Source organism: Cupressus sempervirens, chromosome 7, assembly GCF_028749045.1.
Source record: "Cupressus sempervirens isolate cs-2001-9-10 chromosome 7, ASM2874904v1, whole genome shotgun sequence".
Classification (NCBI taxonomy): domain Eukaryota; kingdom Viridiplantae; phylum Streptophyta; class Pinopsida; order Cupressales; family Cupressaceae; genus Cupressus; species Cupressus sempervirens.
In genome coordinates, this window is record NC_143124.1 from 474728236 (window position 1) to 474755171 (window position 26936).

A 26936-nucleotide genomic window follows, 5' to 3' on the forward strand; every position below is an offset into this window, starting at 1 on the left:
AAGAGAGATTCAAAACGATCTTTGTCATTCAGCATCATGCAAAATGACAGCTCAATAGAAGTGGTGCTAGAAGGAAGGCCCAAAATCATTCTACCCAAAAGCCCAAGTTGTTGTTTGAAAATTATGCAATTTTTGGAAGTTCAAAAATATTCCAAGTTTGTCACTACCAGGTCTTCAAAAGAAAATTTGGAAGATCAAAAATGATCATTGAGATCTTCACTTGATAAGAAAAAGTTACTGGGACTTAGTCATTTTTGTAAGCCTCACAATGATAAAGGGATACCTAGGCTCCACCCTTTCACATTGCAAATTCCATCATCATCATCCACTCTACATTCTACTTCACACATTCCCATCATTATGCACCAGGGCTTTCTTCAATACCCAAAGTTCACCTTTGAACCTAACTGGTCCATTACAAGACTTACCCAAAAATCCTATAAACAAATTCCCACAGTTCATCTATTGAGGATGACAAACACCAGAAGATCATATTAAAATTTTCAAGGAAATCTATAATCAAAACCAGATTCAACATATGGACATGGTCTGTCACCTTTTCCCTTACACTTTGGGGGAAATGAAATTCAATTGGTACCTTAATCGGGCACCAACATCAATAAGGGATTGGAACTCTTTTGAGAGAAAGTTTCTAGTATGATTCAAGGTCTATATGGATCCAGCTATCCTACATCATCAGTTCATCTCAATTAAGATGGATCCCCATGAGACTATTTCATAGTTTAATCATTGCTTCTATAGGATGTATCAAGCAATGGATTTTCCTTGCACTGTATCAAAAAAGTTTGTCATTCAAATCTATTTGGGAATAATGGATTCATTAACTTCTATTTTTCTAAGAAGTTTCCCACCTAGAGATAATGATAGCATTGAAAAGGTCTTCAAAGAGGCTATTTCATTCATGGAGTAGGTAGATACCTATGGTGGAGGGAACTTTGTGTCTTCCTTCACTTTGAATAATATAGTAGGCATATCACCATTTCTAGTAGGAACATCTACTATGCCTAATAAAATACCCCTATTAAATCTAGTACCTTTATTGCAACAAGTTATTGCTGCTCCAATGCCAACAATTATATATTCAAGGTATGAGCCCCAAAAGACTATATTCTTTGAGCAAAAGACTTTTACACCTTCTAAACTCGAGAAAAATATGGCTAGTGAGTTTAAGGCCATGAAGAAGATGATGTCTCCTTTATCCAATGAACTCATCAACATAAAGTTTAATTCCTTAAGAAATCAAGGTAATTATCCAAGACAACTTGCTATCCAAAATAATTATTCTCAAAATTAGAGTAGAAATTATGGCCCCTACTATAACATCAACAATGAGAATAATGGTATTAGAGGTATGAGTCCAAGTGAAAATAGATATGGTTACAATGATGTTTCAAATCAGCCTCCCCAAATCATGGAGCAACAACGTTTATTGTTTACTACAATGGTGTTTGAATCATATGATAAATGATCAAGAGGATTTTGTGTTCCCACTCAATGAAGAGAAAGAGCATGGACACTCTAGGATACATGTGTATTGTAACAATAATATGAACACACAAAGTTTGAAAAGTAGAGAAGAGTCTTTAATGGATGGTACCTCTTTATGATTGAATCCCACTCCTCTAGACATGTGGGTCTGTAACACTCCAATGCATTATGAGGCTCCAACCAACATTACCTAGATAGTTCATAAGGATTTACATGTAAAGGATGAGATTTTGAAAGGTTTTATGGATAACATAACAAGATACTTGAGGCATCTAAGAGAAGATTAGAATCCAAAAATCCTTTTCCTTCCAAATTATTGTTGCCTCCATCAAAGGATTCATTCAGAGTTGGAATGTGCTAGTTGCCAAGATGTAGCATCTAATGTGTTAGTGCATAATTGTTTCAAGTTTTGATGTTGCAATAAGCGTGGATATCCCAAGAAAATTTGAGGGTACAAAAAATTTTGAAGTACCAAAACTCCATGGAGATACAAAAATTCTCAAAGTTGCAAAAGATGATGGAACTGCAAAGGATTATAAGGTGGTTGAGATTTTTGAATTAGGAAATCATCAAGATGAAGACACCAATGTTTTCTTCTATGATATTGATTCCCCACTGGATAATGATAAGACATCTTGCTCAAAACAAGATATATTATTAGACAAGATAGCTAGAGTGCCTAATTTGGTGTCAAGCTTGACTAAGGAAATGTCTATTTATGGGTATTCTACACATATATTAGACCATGCAATAACTATATCATGTAGAATCCATCCATTTGGGTTCCATTCATAAGTAAGTTGTCCTGATTTCTTGTTATCTTGGGACATCACAATGGAGGGTAAGTATGATTTTGAACATGCTTCTTTGGGATATGATGGAGAAAACACCTTGATTAATGATATTAATGAATCTTGTAATTCGACAGGAAGGCGTATGATTGAGTTTTCTAGTCCCAAGGATCCTAAAGGTGACAATTCATGGTTTAAGGCTAACGATGGTGATAATAAGGACCATAACACAATATTTTACCTTTTGTGTCTTGTTTTGATAGCTATATCACATCATCAATGCTAATGTTTCCATGTGTGCATCGAGTTTTGTACCTTGAGATAAGACCACTAGAAAGAGAAATTACAATGTGTGAGTGTACCCCTATGGTGGGGGACTCGCTAGATCAAGTGATATAATTTCCATGATCCCTCTCAATTTAACAATTTTCAATTTGAATATGATGCTAAAGTAAGAAAATTTGTTTGTGGATTAATCATGGTCATGGAGAGTTACCACAACTTTTGATTTAGTGTGATTTGTACCTAGAATTTGAACCAAGATTGCCTAAATTTATTTTTTCTGAGTATAAAGACAAGTTAGAATTTTTTAGAACTATATGTTGGGTTATTACTATTACACATAATGAGAAATCTACTAACAACCACCCCATGTTCTTATTAAACAAGATTTTTTGTAGACAAGTTTTTTTTTTTTTTTTTTTGTGGTGTGTGTGTGTGTAAGTCTTTTTACTTATCTATTATGTCGAGTCTATTTTGTTTGGGTTTTTGCATCTTTTTGCTTCTTTTTCTTTTTTAGTCTTTGAGTCAGGGAGTCACTATGTTTTATCATGGTTGTTCCCAACATGTGGTCCATCCCAAGTGGTCTCAATTTCTGGAAGAGGTATTTCTTTGTCAAAGCATTTGGATAACTTTGTTTCTTGTACATACTAAATACAGATGTTGCTCATATGTAAAGAGGAATTTCAGCCTTAAAATCAGATTCTAGATTGATCTCTCTCAACACTTTACAAATTTAAAGAATTGGTCATCAAGGCTGCTTTCAACCTAGGTGGATAGTGGCTAAGGGATATTCTAAAACTTTTCAGTTTGAATAGAAGATTTCCCTAGCAGCTTATCAAAATCACTTGTTGGCATGTGAGTTTCCAAAAGTTCATTAAAAGAGGAATGCATGATTCATTAGATTGGAAAAGGTCCATAAGAAAGGAACACCAACACCTTAACCACACTGTCTAATCATTATCAAGAGAAAATTTACAAAAATTAAAATTAAAAAAATGGTGTCATCGGATAGGGTTCCAAAACTTGGTATGAACCAAAATAAGGTGATCAAGAGGAGCTAGCACAATATAATCATTGGCTCACTTCAAACAAATAAAAGTTTCAAGGAAGAATCAAGTGGAAATGCACGAGCTCCATGAAGTTGACAAATGGATCACCAGAAATACAAAAGACAAGTAATTGATGACTCATTAAGAGTCTTCTGAATGGTTTCTCACATCTAGTCATATAGTGATTAGAAATTTGTCAATGGGGATTTCTCAAACTCTACCGATCAATGAAAGATTGTTTCAATGTTGTTGCACACTCATGGTGGTCGATACTTACAAGCGTCAAGGGAATTAAGAAATTGAACACACACTAAGCATGAAAATTGAAAAGTTTGAGTTTCTTGTTTGAAGTTCTCAAAAATCACTAGTGGCATCTAGAATCATGTTGCAAACTTGATATGGGTTTCAAAATTGCTCCTTGATAAAGAAATTCATTTTTCATTTCTTCCTTTTGTCAGGGCTATTTGTTGTGGTTCCACAATACACAGAGCATTTTTTACTTCGAAAATTAGGACCCCCCTTTTTTGGCTCATAGAAGCTCATTCATTAAAATAGGGTATCTTCCAAGGTGCCTCAAAGAGTGGAAATTTTATAGTTTGGGTATAAGAGTTTGATCAATTAGCATCTTTTTAACCCCTAACACTAGTATACTGATATTTATCTTTAGTTTAGTTCATCATGGCATCCTCATCATCCATAGCACACAAAATTACCATGGTATTGCATGTGCATTTTCAAAATAGGTACCTTGGAAGTTCAGATAGAAGAAGTAGAAGGAGTTCAAGTTATGAAAACGGTGGGCTATAAAGAGAGTATAAATCATCAAAAAGGGAAAATAAGTACACTAGAGTGCTCCTAGACCCTATCTAAGAAAAACCCAGAAACTATTTTCAAAATTAAGAACTTTGATTTTTTGGTGAATTGAGCACCTTGTGCACTTCCCTAAAGGTACATAGGTGCATAGGTGCACAAGTATGAAGGTGTGTAAGTGCACAATTTTAAGATTTGGTGAAGAAATTGGCTCTAGAAGATGCATAAGTGTACATGTACGAATGTGTGCAATTCTAAAAAATCTTGGAGATGCCCAAAGTCCCAAAGATGCTAAGGTGTGCAAGTGCACAATTTTACAAAGTTTTGAAGAGAAAATTGCATAGGTGTGCAAGGTGTACAAATATGCCTAAATCGTTAAAAAGATCAAAATAAGTACACAAGAATCTAAAACCTCATTTGAGCAAAACATATAGACTATTTTCAAAACTAAGAATGTTGATTTTTTTGTGAATTGAGCACCTTGCACACTTCCTTGAAGGTGTGCATGTGCATAGGTGTACAATTTGAAGATTTGGTGAATGAATTGTCTATAAAGCTTCATAGGTGTGCATATCTAAAACATTCAAAGGCCCACGAGGTCCCAAACATTATCATGGCTTCCTTGTCATTTTCAGCATCTAAGATCACACTCATACCCATAACTTTCAAGTTCTATGGAATTCCCAAGAAGTCACACTTCATGATTTCCATAGGGAAGTGAGGGTAAAGTATGAAGCTTTAGACTTATTAACTCCTTAAGAAATCACCTCTACTATCAAAAAGTTCAAAGGGAAACATCCAGACATCAATTTGGAATGAAGAGGAAGAAAAACTAAATGCTAGAAATTCAGTTTTGATACTTAGAAGAATTTTTGGATTTTTTAATCCTGTCACCAAGGTGCGTAGGTGTGCAAGTGCACTTTGTTCCAAGATGCACTTTTCTCAAAGGTGCGTTGACAATTTTGAAGAAGAAGTAGTTCACTAACAATTAATTGTTAGTTGTTATTTTAGAGCATTCCATGCATCAAAAATGCATTTTGATAGCAATTCAACTCCCAATGACACCTAGAGAAGGTTGAGCTTCCATTTTTAGATCTCTTAGTGACTCCCATATTGTCTCATGGATTCTATCTTCTTAACTCCTTCTTTTATTGTTTTAAGTCATGTAAAGGCTCATGCACCCATTAATTGATATAAACAATAGTGGAGACCTACTTAGCACCATTTTAAGAGTTAATTTGTATATAAATAGCTTTATCATATTAGTTTTTTAGCATGAGATTGCATTAGAAGAGATCTCACTCCTAACACAAAGGGAGGAGAGGATTTCTTTTAAATGCATGGATGTAATATGTATTCCAAGTCATTATTTTAACGGACTAATATTTATATTGGTGCTCTCATTCTAAGTTTAGTTATTCTCGTCACAGTGTGTTATTTTTGTGAATATGTGTTATGAATAATAATGGAGCCAGTGGTTTTATTATGTTGTTATGATTGTGTGATATTTTAGTTCTAGTGTTTTCCTTGTGTTACTCAATTTTATTGTTGTGACAAACTGGAGAAAGGATCATCTTTGTTCTTGCATAGTGTTTTGTCTCGTGTGAGCGCACTTTTCGTGAGCTCGCAATTTGATAAAATGTGAAACATCTTTCGGTTGTTATTGAAGTTCCCATCGACAATTGCATCAGTGGAGTTGAGTAAGAATTACTCCTAATTTCATTGGTTTCCTACTAGATCCTTTTGATAATTTAATTTACAAATGTATTGTTACTTTAGCTTATGTTTGTTAGGAATTTTTCTTTAAACAATGTTCTTAAAATCTCTTTTTACTCTATCTTTGTTATTTGATTTTAAAACACTTGGTTAAAATAGGAATTCATATAGTCACATTGATAAATTGTATTCATCATAAAATAGAATATATATATATATATATATATATATATCTTTGTGGTTACATCTCATATATCTTTGTGGTTACATCTCAACAGCAAGTGTGCAGATTGGTTGGAACTAGAAAAGGCCTCCTCATAAGCATACACATTTATCTTCAATTGAGCTATCTAGCAAGTTGAAAAATAGCCATCCAGAACCTTGGATTTGGTCATTGATAAGCTTTTCAAGATAGATATTCAAAAGGATATTTGTTGTTCAACATCATGCAAAATGATAGCTCAATAGTATCTAAGAGAAAATCTAGCAACTGTTATTCCTCCTAAGTAGATCTAAAGATGAATAGATATGCATCAATCCAAAAATTTTAACACAAATACTTTTTATCCTTGGATTTATATGATGAGGCTTATCCTACAGGTGATTGGTGTAAAAGAGACTATTAGATGAAGAGTATGCTAATTAGATATCTACATTTGGGCATGAGAATGGCTTTTGAGTTTCATTGTTGGATATTTGTGTTGTAAATATATTCCTTTGTCATTGATGTCAAATAGGTGAGAAGTCATGTGAAAACAATTATAAGGAAAGATAGTAAGAAACCATAATCTGAATGATGGTATATAATAAAGAGAAGAGTATTTAATAAGCATGAAACAAAGACAGAGATATTGTTCTTCTAGGAAGGAAGATTATTAGAGAGGCTTTGTAAAATAATATCTTTTGAGATGTACTATTGGAACTAGTTTAAACTTTGAAATTGATATAGATTTTCATAATGTATGCATTTCAATCAATGTCAAAGAGGGATATTGTTGTAATATTGGAAAATATGTTCTTTCACATATTCAAGAGATATGTTGTCATTAATGTCAACATATTTCTTTGTTCAAAGAGTGTTCTACTAGAGTTGTTGTGGGAATGTTCAATGGAATGATTGTATCAATGAGACTTCTATGTTGACAATCAAAAGGTGTGGAAGAATAGAAATATTAAGGAATGTCTATAGTTAACCTATATCAAGTTGCAAAGTTTTTTAGTAAGAGTAAAGTGAGTTATGGGTGATTTATTAGACATTGGTATTTTAGTGTTAAAAAATAATTCAAAAAGAGATAAAGTGACAATAAATTCTTGAGTATGCATTGGTGTGACCAAATTTTAGGATGCAATGACCATTTTTATATCTCATATATCATAATCTTATCAAATAAATATGGTTAGTACATTTATTTCATGATGAAATTTAGGGATAAATATACATGGATAATTGACATAGGTTTGTTCATAGTCCTTCATGTATTTTCCATCTTGGGGAGTTTCTCTGTGACCTTAAATAGGACACTCAGGAATTATATGCCAAGATTGGCTGCCTCCTTTTATATTTTGGTTCATTGGTATCTATTCTAATTTGAATGCCTATATTTTATAGAAGGATGATACTCTTTCTTTTTGGTTCTTTGTGTTGATGACTTGTTGATCACCGGTAGTCACATATAAACCATTCAAATAGTGAAATATCTCCTCCATGATTGGTTATTAATATGAACCTTAGATCTTTTGTAATACTTCGTATGGGTTGATATACCTCACTCTTCTTCAAGAATATTTTTTAAACAAACCAAATATGCTCTTGATGTTTTCTCTAGATTTTGCATGGCTAACTCTAAATGCACAAAGTCTTCATTTTTTTCAGCGTGAAACTTGGCATTAAGTTTTTTGTACCTTTAGTGGATAGTAGTTTATATTAACAATTTTTTTGTAGTCTCATGTATTTGACTCATGTCATACCTAACCTTTTATGTTTTGTAGGCATGGTATCTTCATTCATGTAGGACCTTTATGATATTCATTATAAATAAGGTAAGAAGATTACTCACTACATTTAGGGTCCTCATGTGATTCACTATTTAATTTGACTTGGTTGAGTAGATAGATTTAGAATGCGTCTAGGAGACTATCACAATTGTAGGCTACTTTAGGATATATTTTTATCTTCCTTCTATTCCAATTTGAGAAAGAATTAATATACAACTATACATTCATCTAAAGAGACTTAGTATTGGAGAACTTAATATTGATAATAAGGTTTTTTGGCTTCAAACTTACTCACTAATTTTGGCATTTATTATGAAAAGTTATACTCATACTTCATGAAAATTATAATGCAATATAGATCTCCCATATTTGTTCCATTTTTATAGGAAAAAATTCAAGGAGATCCACATGAACTATATGGAGGCATTGATTCATGAGAAGATCATTAGTGTCAAATGTCCACTTTGGAGGGTCCTTCTTAGTCATCTTTACTTTCTCTTTCTCTCACCTTTGGGGGTGTTCTCTCTATTTATGGGAGGGGGGGTAGTTTTATCTTTATTCCTCAAGGGCTTCTTCTCTTTGTGAGAGAATTATTGTACAAGGTTACCTAATATGTACTCATTTTCTAGGGCCCATCATCTTGTTTGCAACCTAAGTTGTGTTTTAGGATGAGTATCAGTGTAGGATTTTATTTTGGAGTTTTTTTTTTTTTTTTTTTTTTTTGTATTCCTCGATTCTTTTCCTATACTTTTAACTAACCTTTCTTAAGATAATAAATTGAGTAATTAGTAATATAGATGTAAGGTTTTGGCATCTTACATGATAGCTGCACTTGCAGTTTTTAGGCTATTGTGGTGGTCTTTTCCTATTGGTTTTTTTTTCCACCTCTCATCTCTCATTTTCTATATATACTCACTCCAAGCTAGTTTTATTACATCCAATTATTATTTATGTGTTTTTCGTATTTTACTCTTGTATTCTCATAATATTAATTTTCATCTTTAGCAATTTCAATTCTCACTTTGGGGATAACTCTATGTTATTATTTTGATCTTGTATCATTTACATTCACAATTTTATTTATATTCATTTGCTATGGTTTTCCTAGGTTATTCATATTTTTAGATTCTAAAATGTATTTTGTACATTTATTATTGTATTTAAATTAATTTTATTAAATGAAATATATTTTATGCACATTGTTTTTTATACTCCATGACACAAGAGGACAAAAATACCCAACAAATGTATCAACCTATTAAGACTAGAATATCTATATTATGATGTAGGGTTTCAACACTTATCAGGGATACAATTATACCACATATCTCAAACAAAAATTAAGATATAATATGTGAACATAAAAAAAAATCTTTCATTTTGTGTTCATTTAATGGAATTAAAAGAAGGAATAATTATGAAATTTACTAAAATATGTATATCTAAAAACTAGACACTTTATCCTAGGACAAAGCACATTGATGTACACCCAATTTTTTTGAAGATATGGTCAATAATGAAGAGGTGAAGTTTTTTGAGGTAGATACTTTGATAAATGTTGTATCTAGATTATTCATTATTAGGTATTAGATTTTTGGTAGAGGTTATGCCGGATTCCTTTTTTCTAAAAGGAAAGTCTTTTTTTTTTTTGTCAATCTATTATGGTCATTCAATGTGATATACTATGAGAGTCTAACAATCCATCAAAACATTTCTAGTTCGTGATACTACTATGATTAGGATTGCTCTATTAAGTAATTTTTTTTTTCTAATAATATATATGGCTTCATTGAAGTGTGGGTTTTTTTCTTAAATTTGTATCCCCATGTTAATTTTTATACTACTATACGAATAAAATTATGTTAATTTCTAATTATTATTTACTTGAGTATTGTAAAAATTATACTATTTTTGTGTGTTACCCCCTGTTAAGATAACATGAGAAATTATTTAAGAGATTTATTATAGATAATTATATATAGGAAAAAAAAAGATTTACTTGCTTAAGTCCTCTAATTGATTATTATAAAGTTCAAATGAACCCTATAAAATATCAAATGGGGGAAACAAGTATAAATAAAAAGGATGGTTAAGTATCAAATAAGGCCTAGTTCATCCAATAAGCAAGGGGGGGATAAAAAGAAAGTGAGGTACACTATTGAGACACCAAAGTTGAAAAATAAACAAGTAAAGGAATATTTCCCTATGATATTAGGGAGGATGAATGAAATGAATATATCATGAATTAAAGTGGAAATAAAAAAAACTCACATAGAATTTGGTAATCATATGCTAGACCTTGTTTATACAGAAGGGGAGAGTTGTGCAAGGAAAATTAACATCATTTTTTAAAAAAATAAGTTGGACCTCAAGGTACAAGTATCCTAATAGAAATAAATGTAAAAGATCTCAATAATTGATGTAGGATCCAAAAAAAGTATTTTACCAAGGATAATATTAAACACTTTCTAATAATTTCAATTAATAACTATAGAGTTTTACTTTATTGGAGATGACATCGCTCATATTTATTTATTTTATTTCATTTTGATTATCAATTCGTGCAACTACTTAAGATCATATTTTTAATGTAAAACAAATAAATTTACATTATTTTTAGAAGCTTTTAGAAAAAAACAATAATATTTCAAATTATGTAGGAAAGATATTTGTACTTACATTATTCGAGAGATTTATTGTAGATTCTTCATTAAAGCTTTCTCCTATCTCATGAAATCTTTCAATTGACATATGTTCATTGTCATCTGCATTGACTTGTCTGGAAAAAAAATTATGAAAATACAATCATAAAATGCATCTAAAAATAAAATTGATTAAATAAAAAAATTAAGTACTTATAAAAGGAACTTTTCATTTATCTTACCTGAATACATGATTGAGATCTATATATGGTTGTTTTTCCTCTCTGACTTTAGTTTTATTGATCTGAAAAATAAATAGCATTTTTTATATTACAGATTACTAATAAAAATAATATATTCTTGATAAATATATTTTACTCATACTTTAATTAACTCAATGTAATAACATATTACAATGTAATTCCATAGATTTTATTACCATCTTTTAAATTAAATAGAAATTAACTCAATGTAATAGCATATTAGAAATTGAATAGTCCTAATTATACTTTACTTCAATTTACTTAGAATAATAAATTGCATAGTATTTTTTCATTGAGATAAATAGGAGTTTGCACCTCTAAATTAGTATGGTGTAGGAGAATTCAACTTTAGATGGTGATAGTTGTTATCCACATTCACTTTATGTGTGAGATCCATCTTTAGTACATATATATAATGTTGTCATCCTCATCTTATGGAACCATATTTCATTGCATAATGGAGGATGATTGATTTAGTAGCATCCTAGGTGTGAGGGCAATCTTGCATCACCCAAAAAAAAAAAATCCAGTCTTTTCTATTTTCATCAGGACTAGTAGACTGGGGGGTTACTATTTCTGGAAGCTTACTATTTTTAGTAAGTTTTCATAAGATCTTAGAATGTTCTAATTTTCTACATGAAGGTTCATTTCAGAATTATAAGCCTACCATAAAAATCTCATTGCTCCAGCTTAAGTATCAGAGAAGTTATTGCGGATTTTCAGTGGAAAATTTTGGAGAAAAATATTTGAACTCACTTTTGAAGGCCTTAGAGACCCCGGATGAGGTCCAAAAACTTGATGGGAGAGTGATTGTGCTATTCCAAGCCGATAGATCAGGAGCTGGCATTTCTAAAAAGTGGTTATAATAGCCAATCAGAGAAACGATTCGAGAGTTATGGCCTTCCAAAGTTGGGTTAACCAAAATTTCTGAAATAAATGTCAAAGATGTATTTGGCCAACTCTATATGTATCTTTAGGGTCTGTCAGCCCTAGGTACTAAGTTTGAATGTCTACAACCTTCCCGGGTGGCATAAAATTGCCTATTTAAGAATGACTCAAACATTGTCTACGACAATTCTAGGTGATAGTTCGCAGCATTGTCTTGCAAATTACTGTAATGAAGGTGCCCATGTGGGTTAGCATATTGTAATTGTGAATTTTTAATTCTGCATGGGCGGCGATAATAAGAAGCCCCTATTTTGTTCTTGCAATTATTGTTGGTTCTTTGTTTCTATCATGTGTTTATGGTAATAAGGAGAGCACCTTTCATCAATGATCCACCTTTGGTGGACATATGATTCCATCTTTCATAGGCAATACCTTATTATCTTCTTATCATTATCTCTTATTGCCTTTCCTCTATATGTAGGCCTATTATTTACATATAATGTCAACATCTATGTCCATTATCAATAATATCATTCTTGCATCTTAATGAAATTTTCTTGTCATTCTCTTGTAGAAGTTATCCGAGAGATACTATAGAGTCACCTAAAACTCTAGCAAAATAATTTAGAAGTGATCAAATAATGTTTAAAAATTATCAAATATTTATCATGTTAATATAAAAAATCAACTTTAAAACTTTTATTTTTAAAAAAATTGAAATGGTAATATATTTATAAAATAGTCTCAATAACTATATTTATAAACATGTCATAAAAATTATAACTATTATTAGTACAAATCTTAATAAATAACAAGTTTGATAAGTATTACTTATTTTAAGAAATAAGATTAATAAGTTAGACAATAGTCTCAATAATCGATAATAATCAATATAGTACTATAAAGCCTATTTCTTCTATTATGACCTTTACAAAAAAACTTATACATGGTTCTACTATCAAAATGATTATGTTTTCCTAAGAGATAGAGAAAATTAATAAAAAAAGCAATCAACCCCTTCTAATAGTATCAAAGATAAAACAATTTTGTGTTTGCAATGTCAAATTATGGATAATGTTTAAAATTTTCCTATATCAAAGAAGGTGGTCTTGATGATGGAAGAGTTGAAGGTGATAATTATGCTCAAGGATCTCAACTCTCCACATAGTGGTAACTAATGTCTCTAACTCAAAAGGCATTTGTATTGTAAGTATGTTCTCTAGATTTTTTTTCCCTTTTGTCAACCTATTTTCTTTATAAAAATAATTGAATTATACACGTTGATTGTTGTTACATATTTTAAAAATATCATTCAGTACTCTCTACCAAATTATTGCACTATCCTCTCATATGAGTATGATTTGTGTGCATCATTATATTCAGTAGCTTAATTAATATGAATTTAAAATATATAACTATAAAGATATTGTTGGTCTAATTTTTGTAAGATATTTTTTCCTCATTTTCTAAAAAAATCAGAATTCAATTTGTCAAGTGGAGACTAGGGTTTTTGTTTTAATCTTACAAAATCTTGGTAGCATTTGAATTTTCTTGTTAAAGCCCTAGGTCTCGTTTCTTTTTAAATTTTTTGGGCACGAAACCTTTTTTAAAATATGTGAATATTCTCCATCCTTTCCAAACTTTCTATGCCCTGAGTCTCCCCATTTCTTTCCTATTTCTCACCACCTGATCCCTAAAAGATCTACAGCAATCGCTATCTTGCTATGAAAAGATGCAAGTGTTTTACCCTTAGCGACATAGGGACTGCCGCTAAGTTGAAGAGTGGTGTTGGCAAATGGAGGTATGGTGATCAAAGATTGTATTGCTTCAGAAATATTTGATCACATTTTTATGATAGACCTGTCAGAACCTGAAAAGGGGTTAGAACATTGAAGTACAAAAGACGTCAACAAAAATCTCAACTTTTTTGATTAGTCACTTTGTCGCTATCAAAAAAATTGAGCACTTCGCCATTAGCAACATGGTGCCTTCACCAAAAGTAATGGCCAGTAGTCACTTTTAAGTTTTTCGGTGACCATAAGTTTTCCAAGTTACGTGATGGATGTGCGATTTTATTGTTACGTCAGAAGCATTAATGAGGGTGGTTATGACTTCACTTGCCTTTATCTTTCTAACCCCAAATTTTGATAAGTCCTCGAAAGTCACTATGTCGCTATCAAAAAATTTGTATTTCTCACCATTAGCGACATAGCGCCCAAACAAAAAGTAGTACTACGACAACATTTTAGAGAAAGTGGGTCCCAAACAATGCTCCATCAGATATTAGTTATAAGGTTTTGGCACATGATGGCATCTAGTGGGATACACATATACATTGGGAAAAGTGATAGCACTAAAGGTCGCTATATCGCTATCGAGAAACTTGTTCTTCTCGCCGTTAGCAACATAGTGCCTAGCCAGGAAATAAACACACGGTGGGATGCAAGCAGCGTGGTAATATGGCCAAGTTTTTAAAATATGAATTTATATGCCAGTGGTGCAAGGTTTTCTCACGTCATCAATAACTAGACCCACACCCTAATTCATGAAACATATGAAAGATTATGATCATTAGATCGATCTCAAATCTACGATCGTCACTATCTCACTATGGTGAGTTACATGAAGGTTATGAGCAATGACATAGTGACAAGGGACCCACAATATTTCTCTTAAGCAATGCATCAAATGTCTCCCAAACAATCAATGCAGAATCAACAATGGTCGCTATCTTGCTATGGCAAGATGCTCACTTTTTATGTATAGCGAGATAGTGATTCAGTGACAGTGTCCTCAAAATTTGTGGGTCCAGTTCAAAAGTGCCAACAATGAAGGAAAGGTACACATGGAAAATTTTCATTGGGTTGACCGCCAACTTGTCAAGAGGAACATGAGTCATCTTTGCTTGCATCCCTAGATCGTAGGATTTTTCAAAAATCTACGGTGTAAATTTGAATGTAGAAGGTGATGCCACCCTGTGCATTTATGAGAAATGAAAGCTTCGCGTGTAAAAAAAAATAAAGTATAACATAGAATATTTTCTTGATTCCACCTTACGCAAACAAAGATTCCAAGCGTTTCTAAGCAAAATAGTTATTGAGAAGACCATGCTGAATTTGGTAAGACTATGAAGTAGTTTGTTCATAGAAAGATTGTAGGAATACTGAGAAGAACTAGAGCAGAATTCAAAGTAAGTATTTCCACTATAATCCTTGCACTATTTTAGTTTCTTCGAGAGTTAATCAAATATGGCTTCAAAGCAAAAGGTGTTTTCTAGTCAAGAGAACTATTTGGATAGGAATGTCCACGATGATTTTCTTGAACTGCTCCCTCATTCCACCGTTGAAACTATAGAAGTTAAAAAGCTAACTTCATTAAACCCTAGGTTGAGAATAGTAGATGGGTTGTGTGACAAGGGAAACTGGGTTAGGGATTCAATAACTTCACAGACTGATCTTGTTTTGTTCAAAAAATGGTTTTCAGAGAGGAACCTTTTTGCCCCACATGCCAACATCTAGAATTTTGATCTAGGGAAACTGGTGGTTCCCAGTGTTTGCATGGACTATGATCTTTTGGAAGCTATAGCTAAGAACTACAACCAAGCCCTTAGAGTAGTGAGGAGAGCTGATGGTGCGATCTTGATTACAATCAGCCTAGAGGAAATTAGGGAGGTTTTCAATTTAGGTCATGTCACTGATTATCATGTGCCCACTGATTTGAAAGGGATAGAGAATGAATATATGTCTAAGAAAGATGTAGTTAGGCAAGGTGCGCTGAGGGCACACATAGGTAAAATTGGAACCCTGCTAGCAATAACAGCATCCTCCAGGGAACCTTTCAAAAGGGCATATTTCAATTCCAGGGCTATAGAAATATATAGGTCCTTGTGCAAAGTTTTTGGGAGAGATGAAGAGGAGTTTATGCATGTGGATTTTATGTATATGATTACTCAAATTTCCTCTTTTGGTGTGGATATAATTTTTTATTTTGCTTCCTACTTAGTTGAGAAAATTCACATTGGACTGATTGGAATTGGTAAGGGTGAGGTGGAACAAACGTGTTGGCCATTATTCTCTATTGATGCACATGTTCTTGTTCAAGAGAGTTACATATTTTGGTAAAGAAATGGAATTAAACATAGAAGAGAATGGGGAAGCACTACTAGTTCAATTGCGGAGTGTAGATATGACTTGGGATGCAAAGAATGCTAGTTTTGTCAGGTTTGATAGGTATTTTGCTTCAAAGTTGAGATACCTCTTATTAAGGGATAATCCCAAAATCCCAAAAGCACTAATGGATCTCATTAGGCCTATGGACAATCCAAGTGGTTTGAAACTTTCACATAATTGGGAAGATGTTATTCCATACTCTGTTTCTACTATATTTAGAGTATATGGTTTTAAAACAAGCCCTCACGTACTACCTTACCAAGTGCCTTTGAAGGTAGGGGTAGTTGAAATATTATGGCAGCTAGGAGGAGTGGAGGAAACCCTTCTATTGAAGAGACAAAAGGGGTCAATTTTTCCTACTTGCATAGTGGCTCATCAATTTCTAATCACAAAAGGGGGTTGGCTTTCTCTACACAAGATTTTGAATCCTTATAAGATGGCTACTTCTCACCCTCGTTTTTATGATTCTAAAGGTTTTTATCATTTGACTCTGAGGTACAGAATTAAGCTTGGTAAAATCAAGCATGAATTTTATTTTTTTGAAGACTTAATAAGGAATGAGTACTCCTTGCAAAAGCAAGAGACCAGAAAAGAAAAGTGGAGTCTTTTCTAAAATTTTGGATTTCATTCATTGTTTTGATCCAGATTAGAGTCCTTTGGACGATGCAGTTACAAATGTAGATAAGATGAGAAAACTTATGAATACTTTTCCTGAAATAATAGAGGCAATGAATGAGAAGAAGCAATTCTTTATTAGGTTTTACCTGGATAAGGCTAGGGAAGTAATGGGAAGATTGGGTTTTACTCCAAATATAGGGGCAGGTCAATTAACTATCCAAAAAAGGTCAGGGTATAATGTTATTCAAAATAAAAGGAATACTGTGGACAAAGGAAAACAAATAATTGAGTCCTCTAGTAATGTTTTGGAAGAGAGGCCTTCTGAGCCCTCCCCTAAGAGGAGAAAAATAATAAGGGAGGAGGATCCTCATGTTGAGGAGTATTCACCTTCACAGACCCCTTTGAGAATTGAGGAGGAGTAGCTCACTTATGAGAAAATTGAACAAATTGGGTTACAAGGGAGGGTTTTTGTTACCCAAGCAGAGATTGATGAAGGGAATCCCTAGGAGCTTCCTGTGCCAAGCTTTGAGCTGACTGTAGAAAATTTCAGGGGAAGGGAATTGGATCATGTTTTGGAACAAGCCAGTCAACATTTTTTGTCAGATGATAGTTTTGTAAAGTCTAGGGCTTTCCATCAGTTTTCTTGGAGGGAAAACATGCACATTTTTTAGGAAAGATGTAAGAATATGAAAATAGAGCATCTAGAAATGGATGAAGCCTCCATCCAAAACCAAATAAAAGAAAAAATGATGCAACAGTTCCAGAACATTACCCCTGAAGAGGGAAGGCAAATGGTAAAGACTTCTAACGTACTATTTTTTCCTAATTGGGATATTGCAGATGCATTGATTTTCAATTCTATTTCTAATAAATTGGAGTTACAAGACCCAAATAAAAAGGAGTTTGCAGGGACTACTTTTAGTAATGACCAAGCTGCTCTTGTCATGGGGTCACTGAGAAGAGGATCTAGGATTGTATTAGCATAGCGTGATGATTCAGGGCTGATAGGGAATATCATTGTAAGGAGAGTTGCTGATACCTCACATGTATAGGTAGCCCACATGAATGTAGATTATTCTCAATTTGCCTTGGCTACTGCGGAAAGGGAAGAAAAGGAAATGATTGAATTATAGAGCAAATATGAGGCAGTTGTGGATGCCTACAATAAAAAGGTAAAAAAGAGAATTGAGCTTCAGAAAAAGCTATTGGGAAGATCCACTAGTCCTAGAATAACATACCCTTGTCCCCCAATTGAACCCTTCAAATCCACCTTCCTTGTAGAAATACTAGATACAACCCAAAGGCCATAGTAGTACACTGTTGAGGATTTTGAAGAAGAAAAGAGTAAATTGTGGGCCCTACATGTAGAATTGGAGGCAAAATATGAAGATAAATTAAGAAAAGCTCTCACATATTTGGGGGACAAAGTTGAATGGCCGCTAATTCATAATCAGTTGGCCAGGGTGATCAATATCTGGGAGGAGTTGAAGGCCAGTGATGAGGCTTTAGAGCCCATCATGAATAAATGGGTGAGAAGGGAGAAAGAAATGACATTTTTGTGTTTCTCTGTCACAAAGAATTCTTATGATCAAATTGAAAAAAACCTTTGATATTGTTTCTAATCTTGCTGATTTTGACAATAAAAGGATTCATTTACAAAAAATAATAGTAGGCTACTTGAACAAGTACAAGAGCCAAAAATTCAGTTTGTTTCCTCGTGCCCTAGATAAAAGATATAATTTGAAAAACAAAGATGAATGGGCGAAGGGACTTGATGATACTTTTTGTTTAAGGATGAATAGAATTGTAAATGAAATAGGGCATGCATGGTGGGCTACCACAACAGAAGAAATGGTGAAGGCCCAAATATTTTTTGATTCTTTAAAATAGGAATTGTTGCTATTGATAATGAGGCTGAGTATGTGTTAAAAAGACAGAAGGATATTTTTCAATTCAATTAGCCAGATGATATATTGTTTGACAAGTGGGTGGTAGAAATAGCTCCTGGTGAACAGTTTGATGAAGATAAAACTGACAATGATAAGGTGCAAAGTGAGGAGATCCAAATTATTGACACCATCACTACACAAGGCCAATGGGAAGAAGAAGACAAGAATAATCAGTCACTTTCAGTTGTAGGCCCAAGCCCACAGGATGCTGATACAATCAAAGAAGAGAAAAAAGTAGAAGTTACTCCCATCATATAGGATAAAGATGGTGAAAACCCACAGATGGAGATTGATGTGCAATCATCAGAACAAACTTCAGCATTGGCTAGCTTGGCAGTTGCATACACGAAGGATTCAGAATAGTGGCCAAATCAACAACACTAGAGGATGTAACAGAAGCAGACCCACCAAAAGGAATGTTTGATGTATAAGTCTTTCTGTTACCCACATTTTTGTCATTTTATGATAGGTGTATGTAATTATCTCTTGTAAAGAACACCTATCATTTTCTCTTAGCCTGAAGCTTGTTGCATCTCACACTATATAATTGAGATTCCAAGGCTAGAGAAGGGTCTGTTTTCTAATGCTTAAGTGATATACTTAGTTTTTGTTCAGTCCAATGTTTGGAGCAAGTTTTATGGTGTATTATATATGTTAGCTCCTGAGAATACATTAATATAGAATCATCTCTGTGTTTTTCCTAAAGTCATTCTGAGTTTAGTGCAAGTGTATACAATTTTCAAAGAAAATGAATACAAATTATGAGCTGTCCCCATATTAGTTCTTTCTAAATTTCATCTCCTTTTAGTTACTTGGTCATCTTGATATTGTATGAGTAAAGGCTTGTGCAATTGAATGCAATCCAGTTAGGTTGTATATCTGTTCACCACTGCTATTAGTTCAATGGATTAAGTAAAAGCTTTGATGAATTTGATAAGGTTGCTACAATAGTAGGAAGGATTTTTGAATGATGAATTCTGATAATATTTGTTGTAAGGCAACAAATTAGATCAATGGATTTGTGGTAGACTCTAAACCCCAATGGATTAGGAACTGGTCAAATTTATTCAGCTGGAAGAGAAATATGTCATAAATGGTTTTCAAATGCAAAATTATAATCAATTTTACTTTTATTACCTAAAGATCTTCAAAGTTGGCCGGTACTTGTTTTCTTGGAATGTTTTAGCTTCAGTTAGCCACTATTGCTGAGAACACGTGCAGATCTATAGAAGAATTTTGGCCAGATCTATTATATGGGATGTTTTTATCAAATTGTCAAGAATTATGCATGTATTTGAGGATTTGAGATGAGAATCAGAATGAAACTAAAATAATTCTCATACAGTGTTTCCCAGTCTTGAATCATCCCTGGGTATACCCACCCTAGTTTTGCAGAGCCTAAACAGTAGAAAACCACCCATGGTTTTGTTGAAGTTGGGTCCAAATGAGTTACACATATAATTGTTAATAGGAATTGGCTAATCCTTAGATTGTGTGAGTGATATCATTTTGGTATCGAGCATTTTTTTGCTTAGTAGTTTTAAAACACCAATGGATATCATATGACTCTAGGGATTTTTACACATAAGTCGTAGTAAAAATAACTCTAAAAATTAACTAGCTCTAATACTTATGCTTAAAAATCTGTCAAGGAATACTACACAGTATATAATAATATGTTCTTTAGTCATATTTGTTTCTTGACTTTAGTCACTTTTATTATTAAAAAAATTATATATATATATTAGGTTACCTTGAAATTTATTAAATATAATCATAAATCATTCAACTAATTCAAACTGTAGTATTTCTTGATATCCATTGATTCTCTTATGATTTAAAATTTGAGAATTCATAAGAGATAGGGTATATGGACATACATTGAGGTCTGATATGAAAGAGGCACCACCTTCAACTTCATTTTGATGTTTTATATATCTGTCAAAAATATCTATAAGTTCCCTAAAAAAGAAAGAGAAACCAAATTAGTTTGAATAACAATCATCTTAATATCAATAAGCATGACTTTAGCCAAATAAAACTATCTAAGATGAACATATAATTTAAAATAAAGGACATATCAAATATTAACCTAACTTTTGAGCACAACTATTAGCAATTATATAATAAAGTTCATTCCACCCTCTTAATATATGTTATTATATTTTTCTTAAATATTTAAAATGAGAAAGATATAAAATACTCTCCTAATTTTATAATATGCATATTTATCTTATATTGATTTATGGTAGGGTGTAATTTCAAATTATAAATTAGATTTTTTACTCAATAGATACTCATTTTAAGCTTTAAAATAAAACTTTATACTTAATTTGTATATGTACTACTCGTAATTCTAAAAAGTAATATTTATCTTACACACGTTGTGTGTGTGTTTTTTTTTTCAAATATTTATCTTGTATAAGTTCAATAAAAGGTATAATATATATATTTGGGTTTTCTAATAGGGTGGAGTATTAGAGATCTTGAAACATTTTGGTATATTGATGAAGTATTATGATATACATATTTAAATAAGGGTGTTACTTTGGTTATTATTTTTTACTTTTCGAATAACATATTGTACTATAAGGGAGGATGCTACTTGTAAGATGAATATTTGAAATGTTCAAATTAGCCTTGCAAATTGGTGTAATCTATAGTTTTTATAGATGAGTGTGAATGAAAAATACATTTATATATGTTCTAGAGAACAACGTGATGCATCTAGTGTTTTACTAGAGGATGGGATCTAACATGGTGGAGTGACTTAATTTTAACCATAAAGATACAATTTTTTATATTTTGGTGTCACAAGTTAAAGAGATGAAAATATAACTTGTTCAATAATTTAGTAAAGGATAATTAGATCCTAAGAAGTTTTTTAATTGGTTAAAGAGAGTAATCACTTTATTTTCTAAAGGGTGAAAGAATATAGAGTAAATTTTCGTTATTATATTTAAGGTAAAGGAAGTGTGTTTAAAATTGTAAGAGTTATTTTCCTATCTAGCTATTCATGTTTATATTTTTTTAGATTTTATAGGATGGATATATTGCTTCCTAAGAAGATCAAATGAATTATGGATTCTAAGTGACTAATCTCCTTCTAGTCTTGTTCAACCTATATTGAAGGAATCAATATAGACATGAGTCATATAAAATATAGAGTATTTAAAACAAGTAATGTCTGAAAATGCCTATGTTGGTAGTGAAAGTATGATTAATAATATAATCTAGATTAGGTAGTCATTTTTCTATCATTAATTTAGTCTCTACAACTAGAAGAGATGTGGGCCAAATATTATGATGTTTAATAGTTAAATTTATACAATCAAAAGGATAACCACCATTAAAAAATACTCTTAAGACCATTTATTATATATTTTATAGACTCCTTGTCAAAGTTAGGTTATCCAACTAAAGATGGAGAATAACATGAAAACATTCAATACAAATTTTGATATACGCTAGCATTAAAAATACATTTAAAAAAAATAGTATTACCTTTAAATTACCTAGGAGAATGTTAAAGAGTGAGTTGAATTAGAAGTTAGAGATATCATGATGTTGGTATGAAGTGGTAATGGAGAGTGAATTAACACATCAAGTAAACAAAAACTTCAAACTAGCAATCTAATCATCTCAAAATTTACTTCCAAAACACATATCAAATAACATTGAAATGAAATAAAGTAAGTGCATCAGTGAAGCACATAAGAAACAAAAATAAAATACTTATTTTGGTATCGTGGAAACCCTTGTCAGAGGGTAAAAAAAAAGGTGGGCATGATACCAACAAGCCTCTCTCTGTAGTTAAAATGTTTTCCCTCTTAGGAGCTACAAGTATGTTTGCTATGGTTCACCCTATTAGGAGAAACTTGTACACTATTAGGAGTACAATAAAGATATGTTAGGATCTACCTCATTAGAGGACTCAGAATTCCTTCAAAGGGTCCACATTGATAAAATATTTACAAAAAGAGATTAGTTAACGTATTGTTCGCATTACAACTATTAGTAAATAAAAAATTGAATGATTTTCTTGTAGAACTACTTTTCTATAAGATCATTTCTTATCTATTCACTGTGTATCTTCTCTCTAACCAATCTCTACTTGGAAAAATGATTGTATTATCTTTAATCACATGAATGCTCGCCAGCGCAATTTGTTCTTTCACATGCATTTTTGTTAGAAAAACATCACACAAATATTTTGTCTTTTTTTTGCTTAATATTTACCATCTATTCAAAGCACAAACTTGTCACACTTACACCATATGTAATTCATGTATCTCTATGTACCTAACATAGTTTTCATCACCTCCTTGATCAATTTTGTCCAATTACCTAAAACAATTTTTAAAAAATTGACCTCAATAAGCTTATCTTTGAACCCTTGATCTCATAATTGCCAACTCATCACTTCTCCAACTAATTGAGACACATCATCATTACTTCTACTTTGACCATATGGATCATACTAATACAAAATCTACCATCGAGTATCTCAAGCACTGCTCTATGATTATATTTTTAAACATAGAGCTCCACTCACCTATCAAGGTTTAGCGTTGCTATCATACACTTAGTTTGTATAGGAATTAAAGATTCTTTTCTTATGATTGATCCACTTGATGTGTATTGTATCATGATTACCATCTAAGTATTCATCTTTTTATGACTCCTCCTTTACACTGGTTATCTCACTTAGACATTATCTTCTTACCTATCACCTATTGTGTTGTCCCACTGATTAGTCTTCATTTATACTATGATTATGTTTTCAATAATGACAACAAAATACATCTCTTCACCTGATTTTTCCTCCAAGTTCGCTAATATCTACATGAAAATGCCCAAAATCCCCCCATTTGGCATTGATGGAAAAACTCTATATCCTGATGTGAAAATGTCACTTCCCTTTTTGGTTGCATCCTTCTTTAGGTTCACTACTCTCTCTTAGGTATTCTCCCCCTTTTTTTAGCAATTATAAAGGTAGTATGTACTTTTCTATCATGTACAAGTACTCAAAACATATCAAATACTTCCTTGAAATTATTTTGAGTTGATTACATTGATTCCTCCAATGATTTATTCAAGTATGATGTTGTGACTATCTATCCATGTAGGTTTGTTAGAATTTCATCCATTTCATCCGAAATAATCCTATCACGTAGACTAAATAACCTTTCTTCATTCTTTACACATATTTGCATTATTCAGCACTATAAGACAAAGATAGCATTATATCTTCAATAAGGTAGGTATCCTCTTTTCATGTTGTATTTGTATTTTCCTTACCTTGGGAGTGATTATTTCTTGACTACAAAATCCACTATGGGATCTTTGTCCTTTCCAATCTCCTTAGATACCTCTTATTCTTCTCTAATTTGGTTTCTTCTATATCTTCTTCATTTATTTTTTCTTTCTTAAACCTTTATCTTCAAAACCAATAACAAAAATCCACACTTAATTCATCTCATAGATCTACCATTAAAACTGAGATGCTAAAACATAAATGAAATATATCACATCCATAAATAGTTCAACATGTAACACAATGATTTGGTTACCCAGAAAAACTTCAAGATGAAGGTAAAATTGGGGTAGGGATCAAACCCACAAATCTTCATTGTTGCAACAATAAGGTTAGCCTATTAAGGTTACACTGTTTGATCATAAAATATGATCTACCCTACAAGGGATCTTCCCTGTTAAAATCTTAAGAGACTATTAAGTCTCACCTTGTTAAAATATTTTACACTCACAATGAAGTAAGAGCTTTGTTAGGAGGTTTACATAGGTCTATTTGGACCACTCTATTAAGAGATTTACCCTATCTCAATTAGCAATAATTGATTGAGTACCTAACCCTCGATTTTCTCTATAAGATGATCTTGGGTCTTCTCATTACTATATTTTTTATTTGATCTTTTGATCTAATAACGTTGTTCAGTCCTCCACTGCTCTTATTGCACTCTGTCTTCTCTAACTTCTAGACTCGATCTTCACTCATTTACATGCACACAAGGATATGTATCCTTCTCTCTTCCTTCTTCTTCAGACACATGCATGCACATACAACCTCTCTAATTCTAGGGTTAGAATCCTTTTGAAATAGATGTCATGTAAAGCTTCTAGATCTTGATCGACAACTTATACTTCATCATATTTTATCATTTCAATCCCATTTTTTGATTGGATGAATTGCACACCTTGGGATCATTACCTTCTATAATTACATGTAATCAATTCGTTAACTGGCTCTTCAAATATTAAATATTGTAGAGAAGTCGGCCAAAATGGTTTACACATGTGTTTGTGTCATTACAAACTCGTATGTCAAAACTAAACTACTCGACACTTGAATGCTCTAATGCTTGGTCATATAAACATTTTCATGATGTTAATTGGCTTCTATATACCTATTTACTCAACACTTAGTAACTTCTCAACATGCTCAGTCTCTACTATATTGCTAGGCTCATTCATCTTCTCGGTCACTACTGAACACTCAACAATCACTATCCTGCTCAATATAAGCATTGTATGCTCAACCTTTACTAGATACCTTGGTTACAATGATGATATTGTAGTATTTCCTAGTAAATGACTAAGTGTTTGGACACTAATCAACAACATAGGCTTAGAGATCAACAATCTCCTCCTTTGACATTAGTGGCAAAAACAATTTGTCATGAAATCATTTCATTCAAAAAAAAAAGTATACTCCCCTGAGACCAATAAGATATGATATCTAATCTTTCATCTGCACATTGAATCTCCTTTTCTTATTCGTTCATGTCCCCTTTTATTTCATGCATCTCCCTTTGTCATCTTAAATCTTCCTTGTTTTTGTCACTGATGGAACTTGGGGCTAACTGATACTTACCAAAGAATTTCTAATGACTTGCCACAATATTGGTATAATCTTTATTTCATCGTTCTTGTACTTGCTCCAAAATCTGAAATTGAATCTCTAGCTCAATAGCTAGATCAATGAATCCTACAATATGTAACAAGTGTGTCTCTTTCTTCAAAATGTCTTTAGCAATAGAGACTACGTTCTATATAATTGCTATATGGGGCATAACTGAAGTTGAATCAGCGTCAACTTGTGCCTGATCTTTGTATCTCTAGTCGTCATCTTGGGTAATCTCTTTTGACTAAATGTCAGTTCACTATAATAGGATGATCTTGAACTTGTGTTCTTGCCCAATGTAATAACATTAGCTCTTATGTTTGCATGCAATAGCTATAATGAGTGTGTAGTATCTGTTGTAAAGAAATTTATATCACACAATTTCAAATATAAAGAATTGATGGTTGTCAAAAATTGTTTCCACCTATGTGATAGAAGTAGAAAGTTCAGCTTATCTCTGTACAAATTCATGTGAAACTTTTTGTAATACTTATGCTTCATCCTTCTCTCGGACCATTGTAATAAATATTCATTTGTCTCTATCTCATATGTCTCAATATTATCAACTAAATATACTAGATGGTCCACAATTGTATGTTGATTGTTCACATCTTTGATTCCAAATGTATCTGTAAAAATATCTTTGACAGCATGAAGTACATGTCTTCTCTTCTGCTCTCTTCCTAGTTGTTCTTGTTTTTCCTTACGGCTCAACAAGATTTGCAATCCTTGCATCTTCTCAAGTGTAAGATTATTCAAATCATACTTAGGTAATGTAATTACCTCATCAAGGCTCTCTGACTCATCATCTTCCCCACCTACATGAGTCGCATCCTGAAGTCGTGAGGGTGTATCACTTGGTAGTGATAGTTGCAATTGTTCCCCTTATCATTTGATTTTGGATTTGGTTGCTACACTTGTGTAGAAATCACCTATTGCAAAGGTGTCACATTTGTTGGCTCTACAACCTTTGCACTTGGTAATTGAGTAAGAGCTTGAGTAGCCTCTTGCTCTTTCTGTGTAACTTCATCCTCTACCAATTTAGTGCAAGAATATTTCCCAAAATTTTCTTCCTTTTTCAAAATTGCATAAAGGTTGGTGGACTATATACAATTAATGCCTTACCAAGTTTCTCAACACCTATATCCTCTATAGCTAATGTGACATTAACATCACTAGTCTTCTTGACTTCAAGCTTTGGATATTCAACTATCTATAACAAAATTGGGTTAGTATAGAGTTTTCTTGAACCATTTATTAAGCCTTGAATTTCCTCTTTTGTTAGTATATTTAGATTAGGTGGAGGGGTGCTAGTGCCATATTCATTTGTGGT

At 32.4% G+C, this 26936-nt stretch overlaps 1 protein-coding gene across 2 annotated transcripts in view; it reads right to left on the reverse strand.

The window, feature by feature from the left end:
• The window catches only part of LOC149547611 (MADS-box transcription factor 55-like), a 102401-nt gene that overhangs the window by 53759 nt on the left and 21706 nt on the right, over positions 1–26936 (reverse strand). For both annotated transcript variants that reach the window (XM_089794767.1, XM_089794768.1), the window contains exons 4-6: positions 20562–20643; positions 11037–11098; positions 10832–10931 (exon numbers count right to left, since the gene is read on the reverse strand). In XM_089794767.1, coding sequence (XP_089650893.1) covers positions 10832–10931; positions 11037–11098; positions 20562–20643 — 244 coding nt within the window. The remainder of the gene's footprint in view (positions 1–10831; positions 10932–11036; positions 11099–20561; positions 20644–26936) is intronic.